General features: G+C 37.9%; 2 protein-coding genes across 2 annotated transcripts; both read left to right on the top strand.

Annotated features, from left to right (window-relative positions):
• Nucleotides 1–2536: 2536 nt before the first annotated feature.
• On the top strand, nt 2537–5133 carry LOC132178918 (plasmodesmata-located protein 6). Its single transcript, XM_059591502.1, has 3 exons — nt 2537–3455; nt 4492–4620; nt 4720–5133. The coding sequence occupies exons 1-3, from the start codon at nt 2684–2686 to the stop codon at nt 4728–4730; spliced, it is 912 nt and encodes a 303-aa protein (XP_059447485.1). The 5' UTR covers nt 2537–2683; the 3' UTR covers nt 4731–5133.
• Nucleotides 5134–10627: 5494 nt separating this feature from the next.
• LOC132179083 (uncharacterized) lies at nt 10628–11283 on the top strand. Its single transcript, XM_059591714.1, has one exon. It carries the CDS (start codon nt 10728–10730, stop codon nt 11115–11117), a length of 390 nt encoding a protein of 129 aa, XP_059447697.1. The 5' UTR covers nt 10628–10727; the 3' UTR covers nt 11118–11283.
• The last annotated feature ends 13088 nt before the right edge of the window (nt 11284–24371 follow it).

Genomic DNA, 24371 nt, shown 5'->3' on the forward strand with positions numbered 1-24371 from the left:
CATTGAGTATATAATTTATGGATTTTGCTTTAGTGCTCTAAAAAAAATTAAACAAAAAATTGAAATTAGAAAATGCGCCGTTTGTTTCAGCTTGAAATGATTTATGAAAAATATTTATTTTTTATTTTTTTGGTGTTTAGTGTGACAAAAAATAATAGTCAAATCGAAAACATTTTTGGATTGATCAAAAAAGCTTATTTAATTTATGTAACATGGTTTTCTTTTTTATAAAATCGTAAACCATTTTTTTTGAGTTTGAGCTTCTCTTTCTTAAATTGTCGGACCACCGATAGACCACTAAAGATTACCAAAAGTCGTCAGCCATCTTTCGTCATTACTCATTTTCTATACGAGTGAAACGTCAAAAAATATTAAAAAAAAATTATATGAAAAAATGATTTTGTTGAAAATATTTTTCAACCGAAAACATTTTATCTCAAAACGAACAAAGCTTAAACGTAAACAGTTAAAAAAAAAAAACTATAACACATATATTATAGTTTTTTTATAGCACTTAAAACCAAATTCACAATTTATTGATTAAAATTGTCACGTAAGCATATTCAAATTAATATTAGTATAGTATATTACATTAACCAAATTAAAAAGAATCAAAGACTGACTATGGATGCCTTTTGTGGGCCCTGCACTGCTTAGAAAAAGAGAGTGGTTGAGGGAAGAACGAAACAATAAAGTAATAATCTCTTTCTAGATTCTAGTATATAATAAAGACGTGTTAGATATCGATAGATCATATCATATAAATTGTCTCTCTTTAATTACGACTTATTTTTTGGTCTGTGGCTGGCCTTTTTTTTCTTAAAATTTATTATTATTATTATTATTATTATTATTTTGCTAATCTAATTTTAATTTGTCTTGTTTTATTAAACTTTTCTTTTCCTTTGTTAATAATCACAATATGAATTAAATTAAAAACCTTCTGCATTTTCCAGGTCAACCTACCTTCGATTCCTATATATAACATTTGAATCTTCTTATTCTTCATCTTTTTATTTGTTTGTTTATTTCTGAAAAATTCGAGAGAAAGCAGATATATAATATACATTGCAAAATCAACGTCATGATGAATTTAGACCTTCTGGGTTGCCATGAATATGCCTCAGAGAGGTTGTGTCTTAATGATCTATATACTGATCATTATTTTCTACTTTATGAACTTTATTTTTAGGGTAAAGTCTACGTACCCATTTCAAACTATCATCCAATTGGCAATGTCCCGCTCAAACTTTTAATTGTGATAATGTCCTCCTCAAAGTACCAAAACATTGTCAATGTCTCCTCAAGACTAGCAATAAGACAAAAATGTGCCTATAAATGTATTAATAAAACAAAAATACTCATATAAATTTAAAAAAAAAATGATTTTTTTTAAAAAATGAAATATTTTTAAAACGAAAAATTTTTAATTTTTTTTTAAAACAGAATTTTTTATTAAAAAAACAATATTTTTAATTTTGTATTAAAAATGAAAATTTTTATTTAAAAAAATTATAAAACAAAAATTAAAAAAATTCAATTGGATTTTGTTTTGTTTTTTTTTGTTTGTTTTAGGTTTTTTCTAGAAGTTTTAGTATTTTTTTTTTTAATTTTACTAAGGGCAATTTTGTCATTGAGAGGAACATTGATAATTTTTGATAGTTTGGGAGGAGACATGTCACAATTGAAAGTTTGGGAGGACATTGTCAATTGTGTGGTAGTTTGAAGGATATATAGACTTTCCCCTTATTTTTATTAAATAAGACACATGTCGCATTCGATTGGCTATGACATGTCAACAGAATGAACAAAATGATAATAATTGAAACCTTAGAAAGTAAAATCAATAAAACTAAAATATTAAGAAGTGATTTGTGGTTTTTAAAATTGCAATTAAGTTTAAAATCCGACTCCAACGTACCGATGGATGGAGACAGAGGACCCTACTCTTAGAGGAGCCAATTATCCATCTCAAACCATTCTCCCAAGCCCTAATTAGGTTATTAGTTAAGTTGATTTTGATGTTGTAGGAGCCTTACAATATGGGCCCATCCCGGAGTGGGTAACGTTCCGACCACGCTATGATGCCAGTCAACTATTACCAAACCCCTTAACTATAATTGACTTAAAAGAGCTCAACATATATGAATATTCCAAATGCCATGCCATTATATATATATATATATATATATATATACCGCATGCTAAATGTAATATTGTACGTACCGCATGCTTCATGTTTCATACAAATTGTCATTTTTTATATGATAATAAATTAATTAAGTATTTAATTTAACCCATAATTTTACACCTACTCTTGACGCGAAGAGGGGAGAGGAGACACACATTGTCATTGACATTATAAGTCCTTTCTAATTTTTATCAAATGAAAAATATGAAACATCTTCGAAGGTTCTCATATTTAATCTTACGTTGTTTTATTCCATCCCATACAAATCCTAATCATACGTTACAGAACGGACACATTATCCCCTGTTCTGTTCAAACAACAAAAATAAATAAAATTTTATTTTATTTATTTATTTTAGTTCCACCTTCTGGCTTCAAATCAATCATACACTCACCCGTTCATCAAGTTTCTCACTCCCTTACGTAAATTCTCTCCAAAGCAACCATTTCTCTCTCTCTCTCTCTCTCAATTGTGCTTTCCATCTCCATCTCCATGTTCTTCCTCACAGCCGACAGAAACATGTCTACGACCAGAAGAGCTCTTTCTCTCTCCTCTCTCTGCGTTTTGCTTCTGATCGCCATCTCAGCCGTCGGAGCCGCGTCAACTACCGCCATAGACTCCTTCGTCTTCGGCGGGTGCTCCCAGCTGAAGTACACCCCCGGTTCGCCGTACGAGAACAACGTGAACTCCATGCTCACCTCCCTCGTCAACTCGGCTATGTTCTCCTCCTACAACAACTTCACCGCCGTCGGCGCCGTTCCGCAGGACACCGTCTACGGGCTCTTCCAGTGCCGCGGCGACCTCCAGGGCAGCGACTGCGCCGGCTGCGTCGCCCGCGCCGTCACTCAGCTCGGCGCTCTGTGCATTGACTCGCTCGGCGGCGCGTTGCAGCTCGACGGGTGCCTCGTCAAGTACGACAACGCTACCTTTTTGGGCGTGGAGGACAAGACTGTGGTCGTCAAGAAGTGTGGGCCGCCGGTTGGGTACGACTCCGACGCGTTGACTAGGCGAGATGCTGTGCTGGCTTCTTTAGGGGCCGGTGATGGCGGGCCCTACAAGACCTACCGGGCTGGCGCGTCAGGGAATCTCCAGGGTGTGGCTCAGTGCGTGGGGGATTTGAGTCCGAGCGAGTGTACGGATTGCCTGGGGGACGCGATCGGACGGCTGAAGACCGAGTGTGGGCCCGCCGCGTGGGGCGACGTGTTCTTGGCCAAGTGTTACGCGCGCTACTCGGAAGGTGGCGTTCACTCGCACGGCGGAAAGGGTAAGCGGTTTTGCCACCCCGGACGGTGGTTTCTGATCATTTTCGGTTCTTTGTTGGTTCTTTTGTCGAAATTATAGTCCCCACTCTAATCATTTTACTAATTATAAGATAATTTTTGAAAATTTGGCTTTCACTTCATTGAAAGTCTAAATTAGTACGTGTGAATTTTGACTTTGCATGGTGATTTGGGTAAGTTCAAATTATTCAAGAAGGTTTCTTTTGTAAATTAATTTCTACTTTTTTACATTTTTATTTTTTTTTTATTTTGTGGGTGTATTATGAGTGTTGGAGACTTTAAATACTTGTTTTAATTGTATCTAATGAGTGAGTTTGTTTTGGAATATGTTGGTTCTTGGAATGGCATATGTGCGCAGCTTGTGGCTTGGAACAATTCAGCACTTTGTTCCTCATCCCATAACGAGCTCAAAATCAATACAAATTTCTGTGAACATATCTATATGCTTTAACTTTCTAATTGTTGTGCTAGAGATAAGATTATATATATATAGATGACTATTCAATGAAAGAAAGGAAAAAAGGCAATCTTAAGTTGTGTTTGGGGGGTTTTGATTATGATTTCCCTGAAACAAGAGCAGATTTCCAGGGCCAAAGTTCCTGGACTTTCTTGTATAAACAAGAAAGGTTTTCTGTAAAGACATAATACGATGCCCCACTAAGAATAAGTGTCTCATTAGGAACACAGAAAGAATCCAATGCTGATGGCCCAAATCAATAACTTAGTGCTCTTTTACATGTTGAAACTTTATGAGATAAAATAAAAATAAAAAAATAAAAAAAATAAACGATGAAAATGGAAAAAAAAACAGAGCCTTAAGTTTATAGCTGATTGAAATATCCATCTGGGTGTCAATGCATTATTTCTATTAACCGCAAAATGAAGCAAATGAAAGATATTCTATCTAATCCAATCACTACTTAACTTCAACAATTTCTCAAATTACTGCAATTATATCATACCATTTGTTGTAAGATGTATTCTAATTATTTGATATTAATTGTTGATGGATGTATGTAGATGATGATTCTAATAACAATGATGATGAGGTTGAGAAGACCCTTGCAATAATAATCGGGCTCATAGCAGCGGTTGCATTGTTCATAGTATTCATTTCCTTCCTAAATAAACTGTGTGAAAAAGGAAAAGGTATATATATGTATATGTGCAACCCTTCTTGTTATTCATCTCTTTTCTCCCTTTTCTTCTTTTCGTTATTTGACCAGTTTTTTTGTATTTCTTTTGCAGGTGGCAAGTAAATTACAATTCTTGGATATCATTTCTGAATGTTCTGGTAAATAATATGGCTTTCGGTGGCTCTTTTGCTTCTCCCTTTATCACTTTTTGAAGTTTCCATTAAAGAATAGGGTAGATAGAAATAAAGATGTGTATGGAAAAGCAGACCTTGAAACAAGTGAAAAGAAAAGTTGCAATAACAAGAAAAAAAGCTCAAAAGATTCCACTCTCCCCCCACCCCCACTCAAGTCTTAGCAATCTTAGCTTTGTCTGCTAATCTGTATAAATTATGAACAAATTAGAGAAAAGTGCACTTTGTGATGCTCTAGTTAGTGCCTCTGTCGTGTATTATTAGGTGCTTTTTCTTTAATTTCATCCAACAGTTGGATTTTGACATTAATATTTGTTATTTTTCTTGTCTATTCTATTTTCAGTTTGATTCGAATTTGCAATCTAATTGGTATTTTTTGTTTGTGTTTCTGACCTTATATCAACAAATGTTAGAAGAATCACATGATGTTTTGCTACATGACTGAACTTTGAAGCATAACATATGAGACTATGAAAAGACATGAAAGTGGAGGATAAAAGATGTTATATATTCTCCTTGATTGCAAAAGATCTTTCCCCCTGTTTGAAATTCTAGGCAAACTATCATGCTGCACTTGCGTCCATTTGGGAAGATTTTATACTAATACTAGGTAGCTTGATTGTGTTGCTGCAATTTTTCTAGCAGACCATAAGATTATCTTACTTTTCAACCAAATCAATGCAAATAGTATTATTTAGTAGATTATTTTACGATTTGATGATATAACAGTGAAGATTGGCCCTTAAAACGGTACTCATTATTCACATCATTTCAATTGAACGATAGTCGTATAAGCATCTACTTTTCTGAGATTTTATCTGCGGAGTCATGTTTGACCACGATGTTTGGTGTCCAAGAAGAATGTTTTGAATATACAGCATGTAGAGAGACATCTAATGATGATGATCCCCACAATAATTAAGTTAAGATTCTAATGTATAATTATATGCTTCTGTATCAAAGATCGTAGCAGAAAAAGAAGTAACAACGACCAAATAGTGTTTAAAACAAAGGGACAATTGGAAAGGATTTAAGATATTGGTTTCTGTGAAGAATCTTCTCTCTCATCCATTATCCATTGCCTTTTTGCTTTGCTTTTAGCTTAGGAGTTTTTGGTTTCTGTCCCAATCCAGTGTTTGGAATCAGAAACCACTGCTTTAAGCCTCTTTCTTTTTATATCTACAGGCAAATAAAGATTTTGAAAAAACTATTCGTTACTCTTTTCCCAACAATGATTATGAAATCTCTTAGTGTGTGTCATGATGGAAGTATTATATATATAATATATATGAAATCACAATTAATTAACGAGTAGAAATTATGATTAAGCTTCGACAGATGGGGGATTAAAGAAGAGACAAAAGTGACAAGAGGTATGACAAATCGAAGGGGGCAGCTTAATAATTAAGTCACATACATCGACTGGGGACTTTTTTAATTCCAACATATATGCTTTGTGGAGATTCGATTTTTGAGTCCCATCAATGGCTCCTTTGAGAAAATCACTCTAGAACTTCATTTGCTTAATAGTAATTCTTCCAAGTACATTCGGATTTAATACCATTGAAAAGATGGTTTCCACTCTTAGCTTTCTTCATGAAGTTCAAAATGACTGTACGTACAGAGCATTCTCTCATATACACAACTGGAAGTACTGATTTATAGCTACTTTTCTTTTTTCTTTTGTCATATTAAAACAGGGGAGGGGGCGGATACAACAACAACCCAACATAAATAAAGGGCCAGAGAATCCAACAATAAGCTCATATATATCCGAATTAGTAGAAAAAAAAAAAAAAAAAAAAAAGGAAAAAAGAAAGAAAGAGAAATTACAAGGGAATATGCAAAATAAATGACTCGAACACAACCCTAAGTTTTCTTAACAAAAAATGTCAAGAAAAATAGCCACCGTTTAAGGCGGTGATAGAAGCCGAGCTAGAGGCAGCATGAAAAGGGGCATGAACCACTAAAGGTCCCTCAACCTTTCCTGAGCCAAGGATGGCACTGCCAAGAGGCACAAGAAGGAGCCCAAATCCCTCAACCTTTCTCTAACTCCCATTACAAAAACCATCAACGTGATTTTGCTAATTAATAGTAACACTCTCGCACCATTTGTTTTTTGAAAGTTGATTGATCATATTCCACTGGTATAGTAATCCTAGAAACAACGTTAGTCAAATAAACAACGTTAGTCAAATATGTATTATCACTTCCAAAAAACTAGTCAATTTAAAATTTCTATAAAATCACTTATAACGTCGAGTCTCATATAATAAAGAACTAATATAAAACTTAAACAATTATTCTCGTTCTAGCTTGTTCCAACCTAACCACAATATACACGAATTCTTTTTGTATTTTACTTTTTTTGTATTCAGAATGTGACTGAACAGTGAACTAGTATACCGACTTAACGACAATGACTTGGAAGCTACCAGAAACATTTTGTTTATGGAGTAAATAGCCATTGGCTTTCTATACCCTTGACCTTTCAAAATTCCAAAAAGAAAAAGGGATCTGGTACTAAAATATGACTTGGAGAATTGCAACAATTAATAAAAGTAGGGGAAGCTTCTAGTAATAATTATCTTTTAATGTGAACTCTATAACATATAAGAAGGTTAGGGCATGGATAGTGACAAGCAAGACCAAGAAAATAATGTGAGCATTCAATGAAAGTAGGCTTAGTCTTTTGGTCATCGAGGAAAGTGTTGAGGATGGCCATTGACTTAATGGGTTGGGTCTAGACTCTCTTTACAAGTTTTCACTTGCTAGAATATTAAAATAGCACATTATTGTATGTGATTCTCTGGCGTAGATCTGTTTCCTTCTGGGTGTGGAGTATACCATTGGAATAACTAGAGTAATAATCACAAACCCACAGTATATTAGCACTAAAAAAAACACATTGAGAGAGAGATTATCATTGCCTAACACACACAATCACTTAAATTGTTATGCAATTTTCTAATGTCTCAAACTTATCCGATGGAGAACTACATATAGCTTCATCCCCATTGATGGGAAGGAGGAAAGATTAGAGTAACGCTTTAGCATTACTCGACATACCATGTAAAGCGTAACATCTGTCAACGTAATTGACAAACATTATTACTTTCAATTATTAAGCTATGCATTATGGTAATGCCTAGTTGGCGACGTGCATTTAATATCTCACTCGTACATGGTGTGCACAACCTAACCATGCATCTCTCTATGTGTTTTCCATCATATTCATGCTTTCAAATAAATTGCGTGACAACCGAGCACACATGCATCTACAAAAAAATAAGAGCACTATATTAAATCTTCACCAAAAGGACTAGCATAGCAACATCCATAAAGTGTCTTGATATGCCTTAGACTCATTTGAACACATTTGATCAAGCATTTCTAATCTCTCCCAAGTTCAAAAAACTCTTAACAATGCTTAACCTACCCCATAATTACCTTGATGGATTAACGATTATGTCGCTATCACCACAACGCCATAACTTGTCAATAGTGAATATATTCAAAGATGTATTATCAAATTCTCTTCCCTTCATTCTCATGTCAATCAACTTTGGTCTAATCCCATTTCCCATCTCTGTCTCTTCAAACTGCATCAATCATCAACACGCTAAAATGACATACATTAAGGTCTCTATCTTGTGACATAGTTAAAGGTTAACAATGACATAAAATAACTTATGGGACTCCCAGAGTGAGAAAGTATGGATCTATTTACTCACCTCTACAGTGAGTCAAATAAGTGCATGTAATATAAAATACATGCTATAGTGAAATTCCCTTTGCAAAAGAACATATATCTGAACTCAAAACACAATACAAATATTAGTCTAGATGTTATCAAAGCATCTAAGCACAGACAGCAACGGTGCGGGACAAAATGGATATATTGTAAATTTTTGGTAGTTTGAATGAAGCATTAATGCAATTCATGAAGACATTATAAATTAAGTGCGGGTGGCGAGGATAAGAATAATTTTTTGAAAATCAATAGTTAGATTTAGTGCCGAAACAGTTAGGTGATAAGCATCACATTTTTTATATGGTAAAAGTGTGAAATCAATGGGCATCTTATTATCCCAATCACAATATTTGCATTGTATCATGGCGTGGGAGCTCTAGATTCGCATCTTAAATATCTCAAGATTTAAAATATATATATATATATATATCAATTTACAGATTAAGACGAAAACGATTCTTTAATTATTTACTAATCCTTTTCATATTTCAGCAATTAGTATAGTTTCAAAAGTAATTTGTGGCATATAAATTGGATAGAAGCTGCATATAGGAGTAGGACTTTAATTCCATATTCTTGCACTTTCAAGTAAGAACACATCTTGATGTGCCTCTCTCTAGAATTCCTCTCTTTTATTCTAGACAACACCAAGAAAAACTTCAAGAGGATGGAAGATTTAGACCTAAATCTTCCCTCCTCCCCTTTCAAAGTAGCAGTGTTCGGTGTCTTCCTTATAGGTTCACCCGGTCTCTGTTTCTGACGGATTGCTTTAAATCTAATTTGTAGTATGGATCTAGATGTAGATTCAGATCTAGTCTTTTCAACCTAAATCTAATTGTCTTCTTTGGCCAAGGCATGTCTTCTGAAGGGATGTCTATGATGCCGTGCTCCTCCGCGTCTGCTTGTGGGTTTTTATTTTTTTTTATTTTGTGTATTTGTATTTGGGTTATCCATGTTCTAGATCTAGTATGCACGAAGAAGATATGTTCTTTCAATGTAATTGTACATGAATTAACGGAAGCTTGAAGTCATTTTTATGACTTTGTATGCTCTATATTGTAAAAGTTTTATGCTCGTGAAATTTCATTAATGAAAGTTCCATATTTTTCAAAAAAAAAAAAAAAAACCATTTGATGCAAATTTTTTTTTAAAAAAAATAAAAATGAAACAAAAGAAATCAAACTACAGACAACAACCACCAAGGTGGTAGTTGAGTTGGTAGAAGAACTCTTTTCATCATAGTGGTCGCGTGTTCGAATCCGCTTGCGGTAGTAGATGCGTGAACCAGATGCTACTATGAAGGGGCTCTACCGGCTCACACTTTGGTGGGGTTGTGGTGACGGACTCGCCTTCTCAGGCAGTAGCTATGGCTCAAACCGGACATTCCACAGCGGATGGGAACCCCGATGGTCACGCCCAATGGGGGAAACTACACTGGTCGCCCCTTCCCATCCTTTTACTACAGACAACAAAAACCTAGTAACTAAACAAAAACCTAGTAAACACAAAAATCAAAAAACAAAACAAAAACAAAAACCAATTACAAGCAATTCAACAGAGTATCACTGCTAAGAAGGGAGGCCCTAAAGGCGGAAGGCGAACGGAACAGGGAATGCCGCTAGCAAAGTTGGTAGTGACCCTAGATGAAAAACTCTTTCGACTTTAATTTTCTAATTTTGTATTAGGTTCATGCCGAATTTGCAGGTTATCTCAAAAATTGTCCGTTATTAGCATGGGTATAAGAATGAATATACATGTCAACTATAACCCGACTAATTTAATTAAACGGATCAAATTCATCAACCTTAATCCTTTAATTTTGCGTTGGATTCGTGTCGAATTTACTGGTCGTGTAAAAAATTGACAACCCTAATCTTGTGTCGACTTTGAAGTTCTGCTCTAGCATTAATATAAGCCCAACACCTAATTGAATGGCCCATAAAACTCCTTGAACTGCAGAGCCCATGTGTTGACCACTCTGTGGCTGCCATCTGTATCACAAACAATGTACACACTGTTTAACAAGAAGTCATCCACGTGTCCCCCGATTTACAATTTTCACGCTCAGGGCCTCCTTTTACTCTTTCTCTCTACCACCTGGAAAGAGGAAACTCAACTCCTTGCCCTGTAAGAAAAAGGAAATCCCGGAAAGCAAGAAACCCAGATCTCGAGGAAATGGCACTGGAGTGGGTGGTGCTGGGCTACGCCGCGGGGGCGGAGGCGATCATGGTGTTGTTGCTGACTATTCCAGGGCTGGACGGGCTGAGGAAGGGCCTGACCGCCGTGACTAGGAACCTGCTGAAGCCGTTCCTCTCGATTGTGCCCTTCTGTCTCTTTCTTCTCATGGACATCTACTGGAAGTACGAGACGCGCCCCAGCTGCGAGTCCCCGGAGTCGTGCACGCCCTCCGAGCACCTCCGCCACCAGAAATCCATCATCAAGAGCCAGCGCAACGCCCTCCTTATCGCCGCCGCCCTCGTCTTCTACTGGCTCCTCTACTCCGTCACCGCTCTCGTCGTCAGGATCGACCAGCTCAACCAGCGCCTCAAGGCCCGCCGGGACTGATGCCTTTGGAGATGAGTTAATCGGTCCGTGTTTTTTTTAATTCAATTTTATTACGAGTTTTATATGAAACTGGATTATGTTCTCTAGGATGATCGTTGTTGTTTTAATGGTATATGGAATTTGAGGATTATTGGGTCAGTGGTAATCTAATGGTGGTTGTTGTTTTGATTTTTGGATAATTTCTGGATTGGTTTATTTGAGTTTGTCGGTTCCTGGATATGGGGTTTTATTTTGGGACCTAATTCACTAGTACCGGATACAGCCTTGCTTTTCCGATTATTGCGTTCGTTGCCAAATTGTGGGTTCTTCTGCCTTGGTGGATGTGCAGAGGGACTAATTGTTGTAGTTGTTGAGGAAGTTTATACTTAGATTTTGTAGCTTTCAGATTATGTTCCTAATATTTGGCTTTGAATGCCTTGTGTGAAAAAGGGGTAGTGTACGTGGGAAAAAAGGATTAGACTGGAATGTGGGTTATTCGATTGCCCTAGTGGTCTTAAAGCATCAATTGATTGTTTCTGGCATGTTCATACTGAGTCAAATTGTGAAAAAAGAAGAAGTCATTTTTAAGCTTGCTTGGGTTTGCTTTAAATTCTGTTGATTTGTCCGCAAGCTGAAATTATGTTTAAGTTCTGATGCAATTCAGTGTGGTTTTTGTATATCAAGATATTGGGATGCATTGTTTGCAAAAGGGGTATTATTGTTCTTGTTCGTGAGCCAATGCCTCAGAACCTGGATTTCTCCAGGATTAACTCATGTACAAAGGAAATGTAGGCCTCGACTTTATAATTGTTTTTTAACAAACTTTATATGAGAGAGCAAACTACCTTTGAGAAGCTCCACTTTTATTTTTTTGAACAACCTAAGACCCCCCCAAACACCAAGCACCCCGGACCTCTTCTCCTCGTTTTCATTAAATGAGTGTCATACGAGTCTGTGAGCTTAGATTTTAGATTTTGCTATGTGATTAACTTGTGAAGCAATATCTTTTGTCCATGCTTTTAGCTATGCTTTTAAATTTGGTGAATGAACTTGGATGAGCTCAGATTAAACTGCAGTATGAACTGCTTTATTTATTACCAATCCTATATCTTCGTCCACCTTGATACTTCCTCCCTTCTCTCCACCAATACATCTGTTCCTTTTTCATGAGAAATTTAATCAGACTCGAGTTCTTTTGGTCTAACTCATGAAGCAATCATAGTTTTCCCGGTGCTCAAGCTTGGATTCTAAATTTTTGCAATATAGCTGAGACCAACTCCGCAAAAGCTGGTTTTCAAAAAACCCTAGACTCCCCTCCCCCCTCCCTCAGATATCCAGCCTCATACCTCAAATTTTCTTTGCTTATGAAATTATCTATCTACAAATTTTGGAGTGTTTGGCTCATCTCATGAAACCAGGCACACTGCAGTCCAAGGGTTGAGCTTGGCAGTTATCCTTAGATTATTGTACAAACAAGCTCAAGGCCAAGCTTTGAGCCTAGCTTTTAAATTTTATGAATCTGCGCAAAAAATATGAGAGACTGAAACAGCTATGTATGCTCGTAGCTTGACTTGTGCAGCAGATAGACCTAGCCTCGGAACTGAGCTTTAGATTTTTGACTACCCTCTACTCCCGCGTGTGCACATCAAGCGCCACCCAAGCGCGCGTGTTGCACACATTGCCACCTCAGTCACACGTAATTTTTTGCCACATGTAAGATCAACAACTTTTTCTGAATTTCTCCTCTAGATCTCCAGAGGTGATATTTCTTATGCCTTCATCATTGGGTACCTCTCTCTCTGGATATCGTGGCGGTGTTCCGCTCAAGCAGCTCCAATCTAGCCAGTTCTAGTGGTCTTTCACCTGCTGCAGTTTCGAAACTTGCTGCTGTAGTTGGTGTTTTTATAGGCAGATCTGCCTTTGGTCGGCTACTTCAAACTGCCATTCATGGTGGCCTAGTTCTTGACCAAAGAGCCAAGTTTAAATGGGTTGGGCCAACCTTTTGATCCATTCTCAATGGTCTTTATGTTTTGGTTGCGCTGTGCTGGCTAATTTGGGATGTTTGAGAGTTGCTCCACTTTGTTTTCCCCCCTTAATAATGAGAAACAATTTGAAAGAGGTGAATCGACCGCTAGAACTACAGGTCTTAGAATAAAAAAGAAATAGGCTTGCTCTTCACTTGAATCAAAATTTCAACACGAATTCGAAGGCTGATTGATATTTTGTTCGAAAAATTCGCAAATCCAGATTTTATTGTAGCATCATTGTTGGTATTTCCGAAGTGAATATGGTAGTCAATACTTCTAGTGGGGCAACACTTGTGCAACTCATCACAATTGTGAAAATAAGAATCTCTTCAAGATGTATGAGAAAGTTAGTGATGATATTAAACTGTACATGGGAGACTCAACTACGGCCAAAGTAGTTAAGAAAGGTATCGTTGAGTTGAAGTTTATTTCGAGCAAAATAATTACTCTGCTTGATGTATCTCAGGCACTAGAAATTCAAAAGAATCTAGTTTCTGGCTGTCTTTTGTCCAAACACGGCTTATGTTTGGTTGCCTGACCTTAAAAGATCTAAACTAGGACCAATGACTTCTAAATGTGTTTTAATTGGTTATGCTTCGCACAATAAAGCTTATCATTTTGATGAATTGGATTCCAATGTTATAATTGAATCAAGATATGTAGAATTTTTTGAATCAAATATTATTAAGTTTTTTTTTGAGCAAGTACTTCTAATAATGAAAATAATTTTGAAAATGTTGTTTCAAAAAATGAAAAGGTAAGAAAATCCAAAAGAATGAGAAAAGAAAGGAGTTTAGGTCCTAATATTTTGACATACTTTATAGAAGGCAACTCTCATATGATTATGAGTAAATTTCGTACATGTTATATATCTTGGAAAATGAACCTTCTAACCTTGAAGAAGCTGTGAAATTTGGGGATGCCACATTCTAAAATGATGCTATTGATGATGAAATGGAGTTCATAATGTTTAATAATACATGGATATTAGTAGATTTGCCTTTCAGTTCTAAACTCATAAGATGTAAATGGATCTTTAATAGAAGATGAAACTTGATGGATTATAAGGCTAGATTAGTTAACCAAAGGGTTTAGACAATCTAAAAGCATTGATTATTTTGATACATGTACTTTTGTGGCTAGCATTTCATCAATTAGAACTTTTATATCTTTGGCTTCCATATTTAACCTTGAAATTAACCAATTGGATGTGAAAACAACATTCTTAAATGTATATTTGGATAGAAAGGTACATATGGAACAACTAGAAAGATTCATTTTTCCAAGACAAGAAAACAAAGTTTGTAAATTAGTTAAGTTTTTGTATGGTTTAAAACAAGCTTCTAAATGGTTGCATGAAAGATTCAATAACGTAATTATTTCTAATGGTTTACATTTGAATAAAGCTAATAAATGAATCTGTATGATAATGATGTTGTCATTATATGTTTGTATGTAGATGACATGCTATTTTTTTTTTTTTTTTGATAAGTAATATTGTATATATCAAAAAAAGTGCAATGCGCCTCTAAGTACACACGAAAGTATACATAGGTAGCCCGACTTAAAACTCAAAGACAAAACCCAAAAAGACCCAACCCAAAAATCCCAACAAGTAGCCACAACCAAACAGTAAAACCAAAAAAAGAACCCAAAGACTAAAGCCCACAAAAGCCCAACACCAGCCTTAAAAAACCCAAAGCCCCTAATGCACCTCTGGATGAAAGGAAAATGCATTTTCGGTCCCAACACAACCTCGCCAGCGCTGGCACTTCTCTAGAGAAGGTCTCCCTCTAGCCTCAAAATTGATGGAGCATTCTAAATTATTGAGTTCCTTATTCCCTTTTACCTTTGGGGTATAGGGCTCCCGCTTCTCTTCAATATTCGAAAAAAGATTCAAAAGACTTTTCTCGTCACCTTCTACACCATAAGACAATCTCACAATGAGGGCGAATTTCACCGCATCTAGCACCACCTCCGAATAGGTCTCCACCCCCTTCTCCAAAGTTTCCGCCACAACCTCGGCCAACAACTCCTTGTTTTTATTTAACTGCTAAGCAATCTTCTCCTTCACTCTCCAGGCATAGCCTATTTGAGACTTGGAGACAAAGGAGTAAATTGGAGCACCACCCTCCAACATGCAAGGAAAAGGTTCGTTGAGTCTCAAACCCAGCTCAGCCACGTGATTCTTCGAAGAAGAATAGACCTGTGATTCTTCGACGACAACCTTAGAACCCTTAACTGACGATGAAGCCTCCTTCATCCCAGGTAGAGAAGGAGCATTTCTAGACCCTAAAAAACCCTGACGGAGCAACCCTTTCGCCGATGTAGAGATACGATCAGCCTTAACAGAAGCTGCCTCCGGAAGGACACAGACCACCGCCAGAGACGCAGGAGAGACAGAGGCCTCGACCGTAGTAGTAGGGGAAACAAAAAGATCCCTTACCCTAGACACAGTACTCACTAGAGTAGTCTGCCAACCTCGACCTGTCTCCGGCAACATAGCAGCCTCCGACAGCGAACCAGGCCCCGACACGCAACCATGAATAGGTATCCCATCACCGATACAGCAAACCATCGTCTTCTCCAAACCAACTTTCACAAAAGGCTTCGGCTACACCTCCGCCATCGTCTGACACAACATCGCAAGCGCGAAATCAGCACTAGGAACGAAAGCGACCGGCGCAGAAAGCTTAGAAGCCAGTCGGATACAAGAATCCCAACAAGCGGCCTCATCGGTAGCGGCCTCACCGATATAGGCTACCGGAAACAAAACATCCCCCATAGTAATAATAATTCTTGTATTAAAGATACAAAAGATTTTTTGTCATCGCATTTTGATATGAAATATATGGGGTGTAGCTAAACACCATACTTAATATTAAAATACATAGAATAGGAACTACATATGTTATACCACAAACTCATTATATTGACAAAATTTTGAATAAATTTAGTCATTTACATGACAAAATTTATCGTGTTTCTTATAACTCTAGTTTAAAGCTTGGAATAAATCAAAATCAATGTATTCACAACTAGAATATTTTCGTGTTATTAGAAGTCAAATGAATGCAATGCATTGCACACGTCCATACATTGCATTTGCCATAAACAAATTGAGTAGATACACAAGTTGTCCAAGCATTGAATCTTGGAAAGAAATTTCCAATTGTTTTGGGTTACTTAAAAGGAACTAGACCTTATGCTCCATACTATGGATGATATCGCTATGTGATTGAAAGGTATAGTGATGCAAATTGGAACCGTGAATGATGAATCTAAATCCACAAGTGGATAGGTTTTTACCCTCGGTAGTCCAGCTATCTCTTAAGGATCTAAGAAACAAACTTGCATAACTTACTCAACTATGGAGTCAGAGTTAATTGGTCTAGGAGCCGCTAGGAAAGATGTTGAATGTTTGAGAAACCTATTGATTAACTTGCCTGTGTGGCCAACTCCAATGCCTCCCATTTTCTTACATTGTGATAGCCAAGCCACATTATCAAGAATATACAATAAGTTCTATAATGGAAAGTCAAGACACATTAGTTAAATATAACACTGTGAGACAATGAGAAAAACCCCACTTGAAATGTGTCTAAAACAAATTGAATAGATCACTAAAAGATGGCAACCCAACCTAAACTTTGAATAATAAACTCTAGGTTCAATGGGAAAAACAAAGTCTTTATGGTGATAGTTGTAGCACCTAAATTAGACCATCAAGAGGAACAATGATAGTTTTAGTGCTAGTCCAATAGTGAACAATGATGTTTGTCTTGTAAGTAATCTGTCATTCGTGAAGCAAATTCGTATTGTTCACCTTATACACTATAGAGTGGGGTGGGGCCTTTAGTTTAGGAATGATTCCATGTCTTGGTAATCTCTAAAATAGAAAACTTGAGCACGATAACATTTAAATTTCATCGAAAGAATGAGTAACCTAGGTATGGATTGCAGGTGTAGTCCTCGTCAATAGTCACCCAAAGGATAGGATCTAGGTGGTGAAAATTGACATTGAGAAGTGATGGAATTTAACTGTTTATTTTTATTGGTTGCGTTTATTTTTTTGGTGATTATGTTTTGGCGAGAATGATTTCCTTATATAGACGTTTCACAATCTGAAAATGTCTGTAATGACTCATGCCCTTATTGTTGGATTGTGATGCTTGTGTGTGTGTCCAAAGTTAAATTACTACCCTAGCCTTGGTCTTTTCCATCACCAAACTCCATTCTTTACATTGAGAATTTGATTGAGTTTTTGAGGTACATATAGATGCTATATCAGTTTATGCTTTCATACAATATTTCTTCATCTTCATCATATACCTTGGTTCATCTCTCTCTCTTTCTCTCTCTGTATTTAGCTATAGCCGATTTTTCTTGCCTTTGTTACAATATTCCCTAATTGTCTCTCATGGATTCTATTTAATTTTCTTTAATTGGTGTAGTGCCATGTTCACCTATTCATTTCTGCAATATTTTTTTATCTTTTATTTCAGTCTATGATGTATTATAATAAAAATACATTTGATGGAATTTAACTATTTTTATACCTATAGGTTGGTTGAGATAAACACCATCCACATAAATGTGATACCTTTTTGATTTGAAGTAACAACATATGTATTATGTAAACTAGCTTAGAACCCGCGCAATGCGCGAAATTATTTATCATAATTTAATTTTAAAACTTAAAACACATTTCCATTGTATTTTTTATTATAGGTTAAAAAAGTTATGTAAACAAATATATCATGCCTATTTTAATTAAAAAAAAAAAAAAAAAAAAAAAACATAGTAAAGGTTATACAATAGTTTATTGCTGAACATAGTGACACAATTACACATAAGAATTAAGATTGCATGAATATATAAATCTCATAAAAATATACTGTTGGGGATAAAATCCACTATGGGTCCCACTATCTCTTAACAACCCTCAATTATCTCATAAGATCCTACATTATCTCAACTACCTCACATTATCTATCCACTATTTCAAATGATCCCTCAATGATCTGAAAGGAGAAGATCGAGGAAGCAGTTACACAGATACAACCCTATTAAAGGGAACGCCAGGCATTGGTAACAGGGATCGATCATTTATTTTCTCAATACATAGCTAGCTCTGGCTATATTTAGACCCTATATACGATTGCTAACTTAAGCAACGGAAGGTCTACGAGGCCTTCCCCGGAGACCCCTTTGACGCTCTTATTATTTTGTAGGAGCCTGAAGATTGATGATCACAAACGCCTCAAAGAACGTGAAGATCACACCAATCGGAGACTGTTAGACCAAAAAAATGCGCCAACAGTTTGGTGCCGTTTGTGAGAATACAACTACGTTCTTACAAAATCAAAATCCGTTATGGTGACGTGCATTCAGGCGATACATCAACCGGAATGAGATGGTTTCCTTCTCGAAATTTTGAAATTTCGGAGAATCCATGGCAGATCTATACTTATCCGATGGATTTGCACATATCTAAAATCATGGATCCCAGATCCACTCTGTTGCCATCTGCGTACCCCAAATCAGTGTTTGCTTTCGTTAGATCTGCAAGATCTATTTAATGAAAGGGAAATCAGACAACTTTTACTGTAGCCGTCAAAAATAAAGAAAAAACCTTCTTGCATCACGCCTTTTCAGAAGAAAAAGGGAAGAAAGCTTAGTAAAAAAGGACAGCTTTTGAGAAATCTTGCATTAGAAAATTATTTTAAAAAATAGTACCATATGCAAGAACGTAGACCTATGACGAGGCCACTTATGAGAGTGGCTTTGATTTTTTAGCCTTCACAAAATTGCATGAGAAGAGACAAACGTCTCTGAACTCATCTGACTACAATGAGCAATGCACACGTAGGCCCATGACTATGCCACTGAAAGTGGCTTTGGTTTTTTAAGGGGTAAGTAATTGAAAGCAAAAGATGGGAAAGGTGCCAGAAACGAAGGCACCAACAGTGTCTTTCCGACCCCTCCTCAGAACTGCCAGTGCTCCTTCTCGACACCGACTCCTCCTCACCACTGATGCCCATACTCAGTGATTTGGAAGTTAAGCTCGCTGCTAAAAAGGATCGTCGACCTCTCCTCGGTGATCCAGCGACTAGCAGTCCGTAGGTTTGTGAGCCAGCAGACCCACGACATTCGCTCACATGTTGCCGAACACATGAAGGATGCCTCAGTCCCCGAACCTCTTCCAACTTTAGGCTCCCATGACAAGCTCTCCTCAGACCGCTGAGGTCGACCCATCCTCGGGCACCACCAAAAGTGAGCCTAGCAAACTTGCCGACGAACTCCCTCCAGATTCCCGACATATTTTTCTCTCGCTAAGACTTGCTCAGCCTCGCTTCACCGGGGAACTCGTCCTATGTCGCACCACGCCCCGCGATCAGTGATCGCGAAGTCCCAGCTCAGGTTTGGTGAACCCAAGCTTGTCAAGGAGCTGCAAACCCAAGCCCACCGATCCTCCACTTAGGCTCACAGAACCTCACCTCATGGTTTGCCGAGCCCACAATTCCGGTCCGCGCGAGCTCCATACAGGGTCGCTGCGAGCGATCCTGCGATTTCACCCCGGTGAACCAACGATCCAACCTTCGAGCCCGCAGTTCCAACGACGAACCAGCGAGCCTGCGGTCCCGCCATGAGACACCTCCTACGAACGATCAGCGTCCACACAGGACAAACTCGGCCTCGCCTCAAACTTGCCCAAGCTCGCCAGATTGCAGGCCTCGCCAAGTCCTACCTGAAGGTCGCCACCTGATATTCTCAACTCAGGTTCGTCCAACCAGCTTCGGAGTTGCAGTTAGCTCGCCCAAAGGTTCATTGAACCCTCCTCAGATTCGAAGATCAAACTCGGGTTCATCTCACTGAGCCCTCCTCATTCGTCGAATCGCCGACCCAGACTGGGGCATCACCATGAGCGAGCCCAGCACTCGCCGATGAACCAGCGCTCGAGCGACCTCGACCTCACCTGGTCCTCGCAAGCCTGGCGTCACCTCACCGGTGAACCAGCAATTCGAGTGACGAGGCTCGAATCTGCCAAGTCACCGAGCCAGCCTTGGGGTCATCTGGACGACCCATTCTTAGCTGCATACAGGGCAGTCGAGTGTCAGTTCTCTTCAACCTTAGGTTCATTGACTCCTCTTCTTGGATTTATAATTATGAATTGTATTTTGCTTGGATGCACTTGTTCTCATTTTGTGCAGAAAAAGTTCGAAATCCCAAGGAATGAAAAATTCCGAAACTCCTAGGAAAAAATTCCGAGTCGCAACTCCAAGGGAATAATTCCGAGGATGGGTCATCTCGCGAAAATCCAAGGAGCAAGTCCGAGTCTCAGACCGAAATCCCGAGGATGAAGTCCGAGTTCGAGAGTCCAAGGATGGAGAATTCCGAGGAAAATTTTCGAGTCAAAATTCCAAAAGGACAAAATCTAAGGAACAATCCCGAGAGTCACAACTCCAAAGGAAACAATTCCAAGGAAAAGTCCCGAGAATTATAACTCCAATGGAACAATTTCGAGGAAAAAATCCCGAGAACCATACAGCCAACTTACACCAAGACGTTCCATAAACAAGTGGATACCCGGAAGCCTAATGTCAACAACATGGCTCTTCCTACTCTTGTCGATACTGCAAGGCTGTTATTGAATCAGATTGACTAAGAAAACAAAATTCTCCTTAGAGATGTTTCTGGGTCATAGACCCATCAAGATTTGCGAGATAAGTCTCATTTATGCTTTTTCATTTAATTTGAGAACTTAATAGCATTTGACAATTTATTGAAGTGTCAAAATTTGACTTTTCAAAGAGATAAAGCCAACACGTTGCTTGTCAAAAATTGGAGAAAGGAAAAAGAGCGAAGATAGACAGAGGCTTACTCCTCTCATGAAAATAGTATTGTCATCTCGATGGTCAAGGCGAAGGAACTGAACTTCCCAATTGCTCTAAATATGGAGCTCCTATGAAGTCATTTCACAATTTACGGGATACAATAGTGGACAAAGGGAGCTCATTTCAAAGAAGCAGAACTTGCTCTCGGTGGTAGCTTCACCATGGCTGAGGCCCGAGTCTCACTCCCGGGGGGTATACCTCTCATCTTACACAACCAATGGTGTGTCACCCAAAGTTGAGAAAATCAATAGCTCCAACCATCTATCTAGACAGCAAGATGCTTTCATTGAAGCCCAACTTCAATGAGACAAGCGGGCCCTCCACGGGGGGTCTCTCATTAAGACAAAGAAGCTCCCGCATCCATGGAGCACCTAGCAGCCCAGAGTAGGTCCTACCTTGCTATGGCATAAGACTGCTCTAACGCATACCCTTGCCATGGCAAGGCGACCCACCTCAGATACGAATGTCATCATGATAATGCAAGCTCATGGTCCGCTAAGATGGAAATGTTGATTCAGCATGCCCGTCGGCAATGACTCGACGAAAGCCAAGCAACAACATCCAAGGGTCAAAGTCAAATATCAGCAAGGAAGCATCGGCTAGGGCAACTCCTCTCCACTGAACTCATTTCACAATTTGAGTATCTCGCCATTGACACCACTCCTGCCACATAGAAATGGGAGGTACATATTCTATTTTTATATTATATGAATCTTATAACCAAATACATGCAGGAAAAGCTCAATGTAGGAGGAGTTTGCTCCTAAGCTGCCATTAAATGGTTGCCAACAAGACGCTTCACCTAAGCATGGCCGAGCATCGCTCCGCCTCAGCATGACCGAGGCCCGAGTCTTACTCCGCCTCATACGGCTGAGTTCGCTCTGCCTCACCATGGCCAAGGCCCGAGTCTACTCCGCCTCATAGGACCGAGTTCACTTCACCTCATACGGTCGAGTTCACTCCGCCTCATACGACTGAGTCTCACTCCGCCTCATACTGTTGAGCTCACTCTGCCTCAACATGGCCGAGGCCCGAGTCTCACTCCGCCTCTATGATGTACAAATTTAATTGTACTCGCAAGTGCGCGAGTTGTGTGCAGTAAAGTGTGTGTGCAAGTGCAAGGTCGAATCCACAGGGAGTCGTATTTGCAAAAATTAATTTTCTAATTTAAACCAATTTTATCTTAACCTAGTTTCAAATTTCGTATTTTTGTCGTGCAAAAACATAAATTGAACTAAATGATTTGAAAACAATTAATTAAAAAGTACTAAGGTTATCTGAATCCACTTCGCCAAATCAAACAACATGTTCTTGCATTTTATGCATACAATAGACAACAAAAAAGTTTATACATTGTTCAAAAGTCGTAAACACGTACATTAAATCATTCGATGAATCCATCTGTTAAATGAATCACAACGAATATTTAATTAAGCTCAAATCATCCACTGTATCCGTAGATCACAATGAATATTAGTCTCAATTCAATCATTCGATGTACCCCCAGACGAAACACAACGAATATAAAATTTAGCATGAATAAAAGAACAACACTCAATCAAATGAAATTAATCAAACAATTGAATTGACTTTGAACAACAATTTCATTAAAAATCACATTGTATACATAAAACGACAAGAATATGAATGTTTATCAATCACGAGGCTTCATCTTCAACCTTAGTTGAAGATTTAGCCTCTCATGACAAAAGAAATCATAAAGAAACTAAATTAACTTCATTAAAATCAAATACTTACAAAAGAATTCGAGTTCAAAGTGACAAAATGCCCATAAAACACGAAAACGACAAAGAACAGCGCCCCTGGCGCGCCTCCGTACGTTTACAATAGAAAAGAATGATATTTATAAGCTAATTTTAGGGTTTCAGCACTGCCAGGTCGGCCGAGTGCGCTCGATCGCACTCTAGGTGCGCTCAATCGCACTCGGGCAACATGTTTTCTGCTGCGTAGGGCGCGAATGCGCTTGATCGCACTAAATGTGCACTCGAGCGCACTTTCAGTCAAAATTAGCCTACTCTTGTGAAATATGAATTTGTAGATCTTCGAGTTAGCTTTCCAATGACACTAAGATCGCTTCAATCCGAGCTATACAACTCAAGATATGGCCCTTTTAGTGGGACTTGTCGGGTGCGAATTATCGGTCGATCCCAATTTGCTGCCAATGCTCCATGAAGTGTCTTAAGCTTCAGAATTAATGGAATGAGTTACAAATTTCACCTTAAAGCCGCATTTTTATTTTAACAGCCTGCAAATCACTAAAATACCAAAACTAACCAAAACATCAGAAAATAATAAAGCTAAAGGCTTAGCAAATGCAAATTAAGGGGTCTAAATATGCAATATTTGGCACTCATCAAATATCCCCAAACTTACATTTTGCTAATCATTTAGCAAAACAAAATGAAAGCAAGGAACATATGTCCGCTGTCATGGGAGAGACGAATGCATTTAGCATATGCAACAAGCATTTTAAATCTCTAGGCATCCCTAGTGGACGAGTGAAGTCTCATGAAGGTTTAACAGAAATAATACTCATAAACATTTTTAGCACTATGTCATTGACAAACACAATTTCCTCACAAACACATGGTTCTCACATCTTGAGCAGGTTTAACAAAGTAAACACTACAATCAAATCATCAAGCCAACCACAAATCATTCAACTCAAGTGTGGAAATTTGAAACAACACAAGCTCCAATAGGTGCAAAGTGAGACTAACACAAAGTTAAGATGCTTCAATTTTTCTCAAAGTCTGGTGTACCTCAAAATTCATAGGAATTCACACAGATGAAAACACCAAAGGCTTAGATCAAGACAAGCATTGATATATATATATATATTTTGTGTAGGTTGTGCAATGTTCGGCTCTCTTAAGCTTTTTAATTGACCTATGTAAGGAGTGTTGGGCCAGTGACTCCCAAACCAGATGGTTTTAGGGCACTAGATGTAAAACATTCCTAAAGCTTAATTACTCAAGTCAAAAAGGCTACGAAGCCAAACTAGCCATATAATCAACCAAATTGAATTTTTCATCTTTTTACGCGAACACTCAATGCTTAGTGAGGCATGAGGTCCGATTACTCAATGAAAAGCTCAAACTGATGATGACACACACACACACACACACACACACACACATATATATATATATTTTTTTTTTTTTCTATCCTCAAGCCAAGGTTTCATCAACACTTCATCTTACAAATCGCAATGCACACCCTAATTAATCCAAATCTCATACCTCACAAACTTTATGCTAGTGTGCTTGTGATAATCAACTCAGACATGTGAAGTCTCTTTAATCCACCAAATGAGTTAAAGGACTCAG

Source organism: Corylus avellana, chromosome ca4 (genome assembly GCF_901000735.1).
Source record: "Corylus avellana chromosome ca4, CavTom2PMs-1.0".
Classification (NCBI taxonomy): domain Eukaryota; kingdom Viridiplantae; phylum Streptophyta; class Magnoliopsida; order Fagales; family Betulaceae; genus Corylus; species Corylus avellana.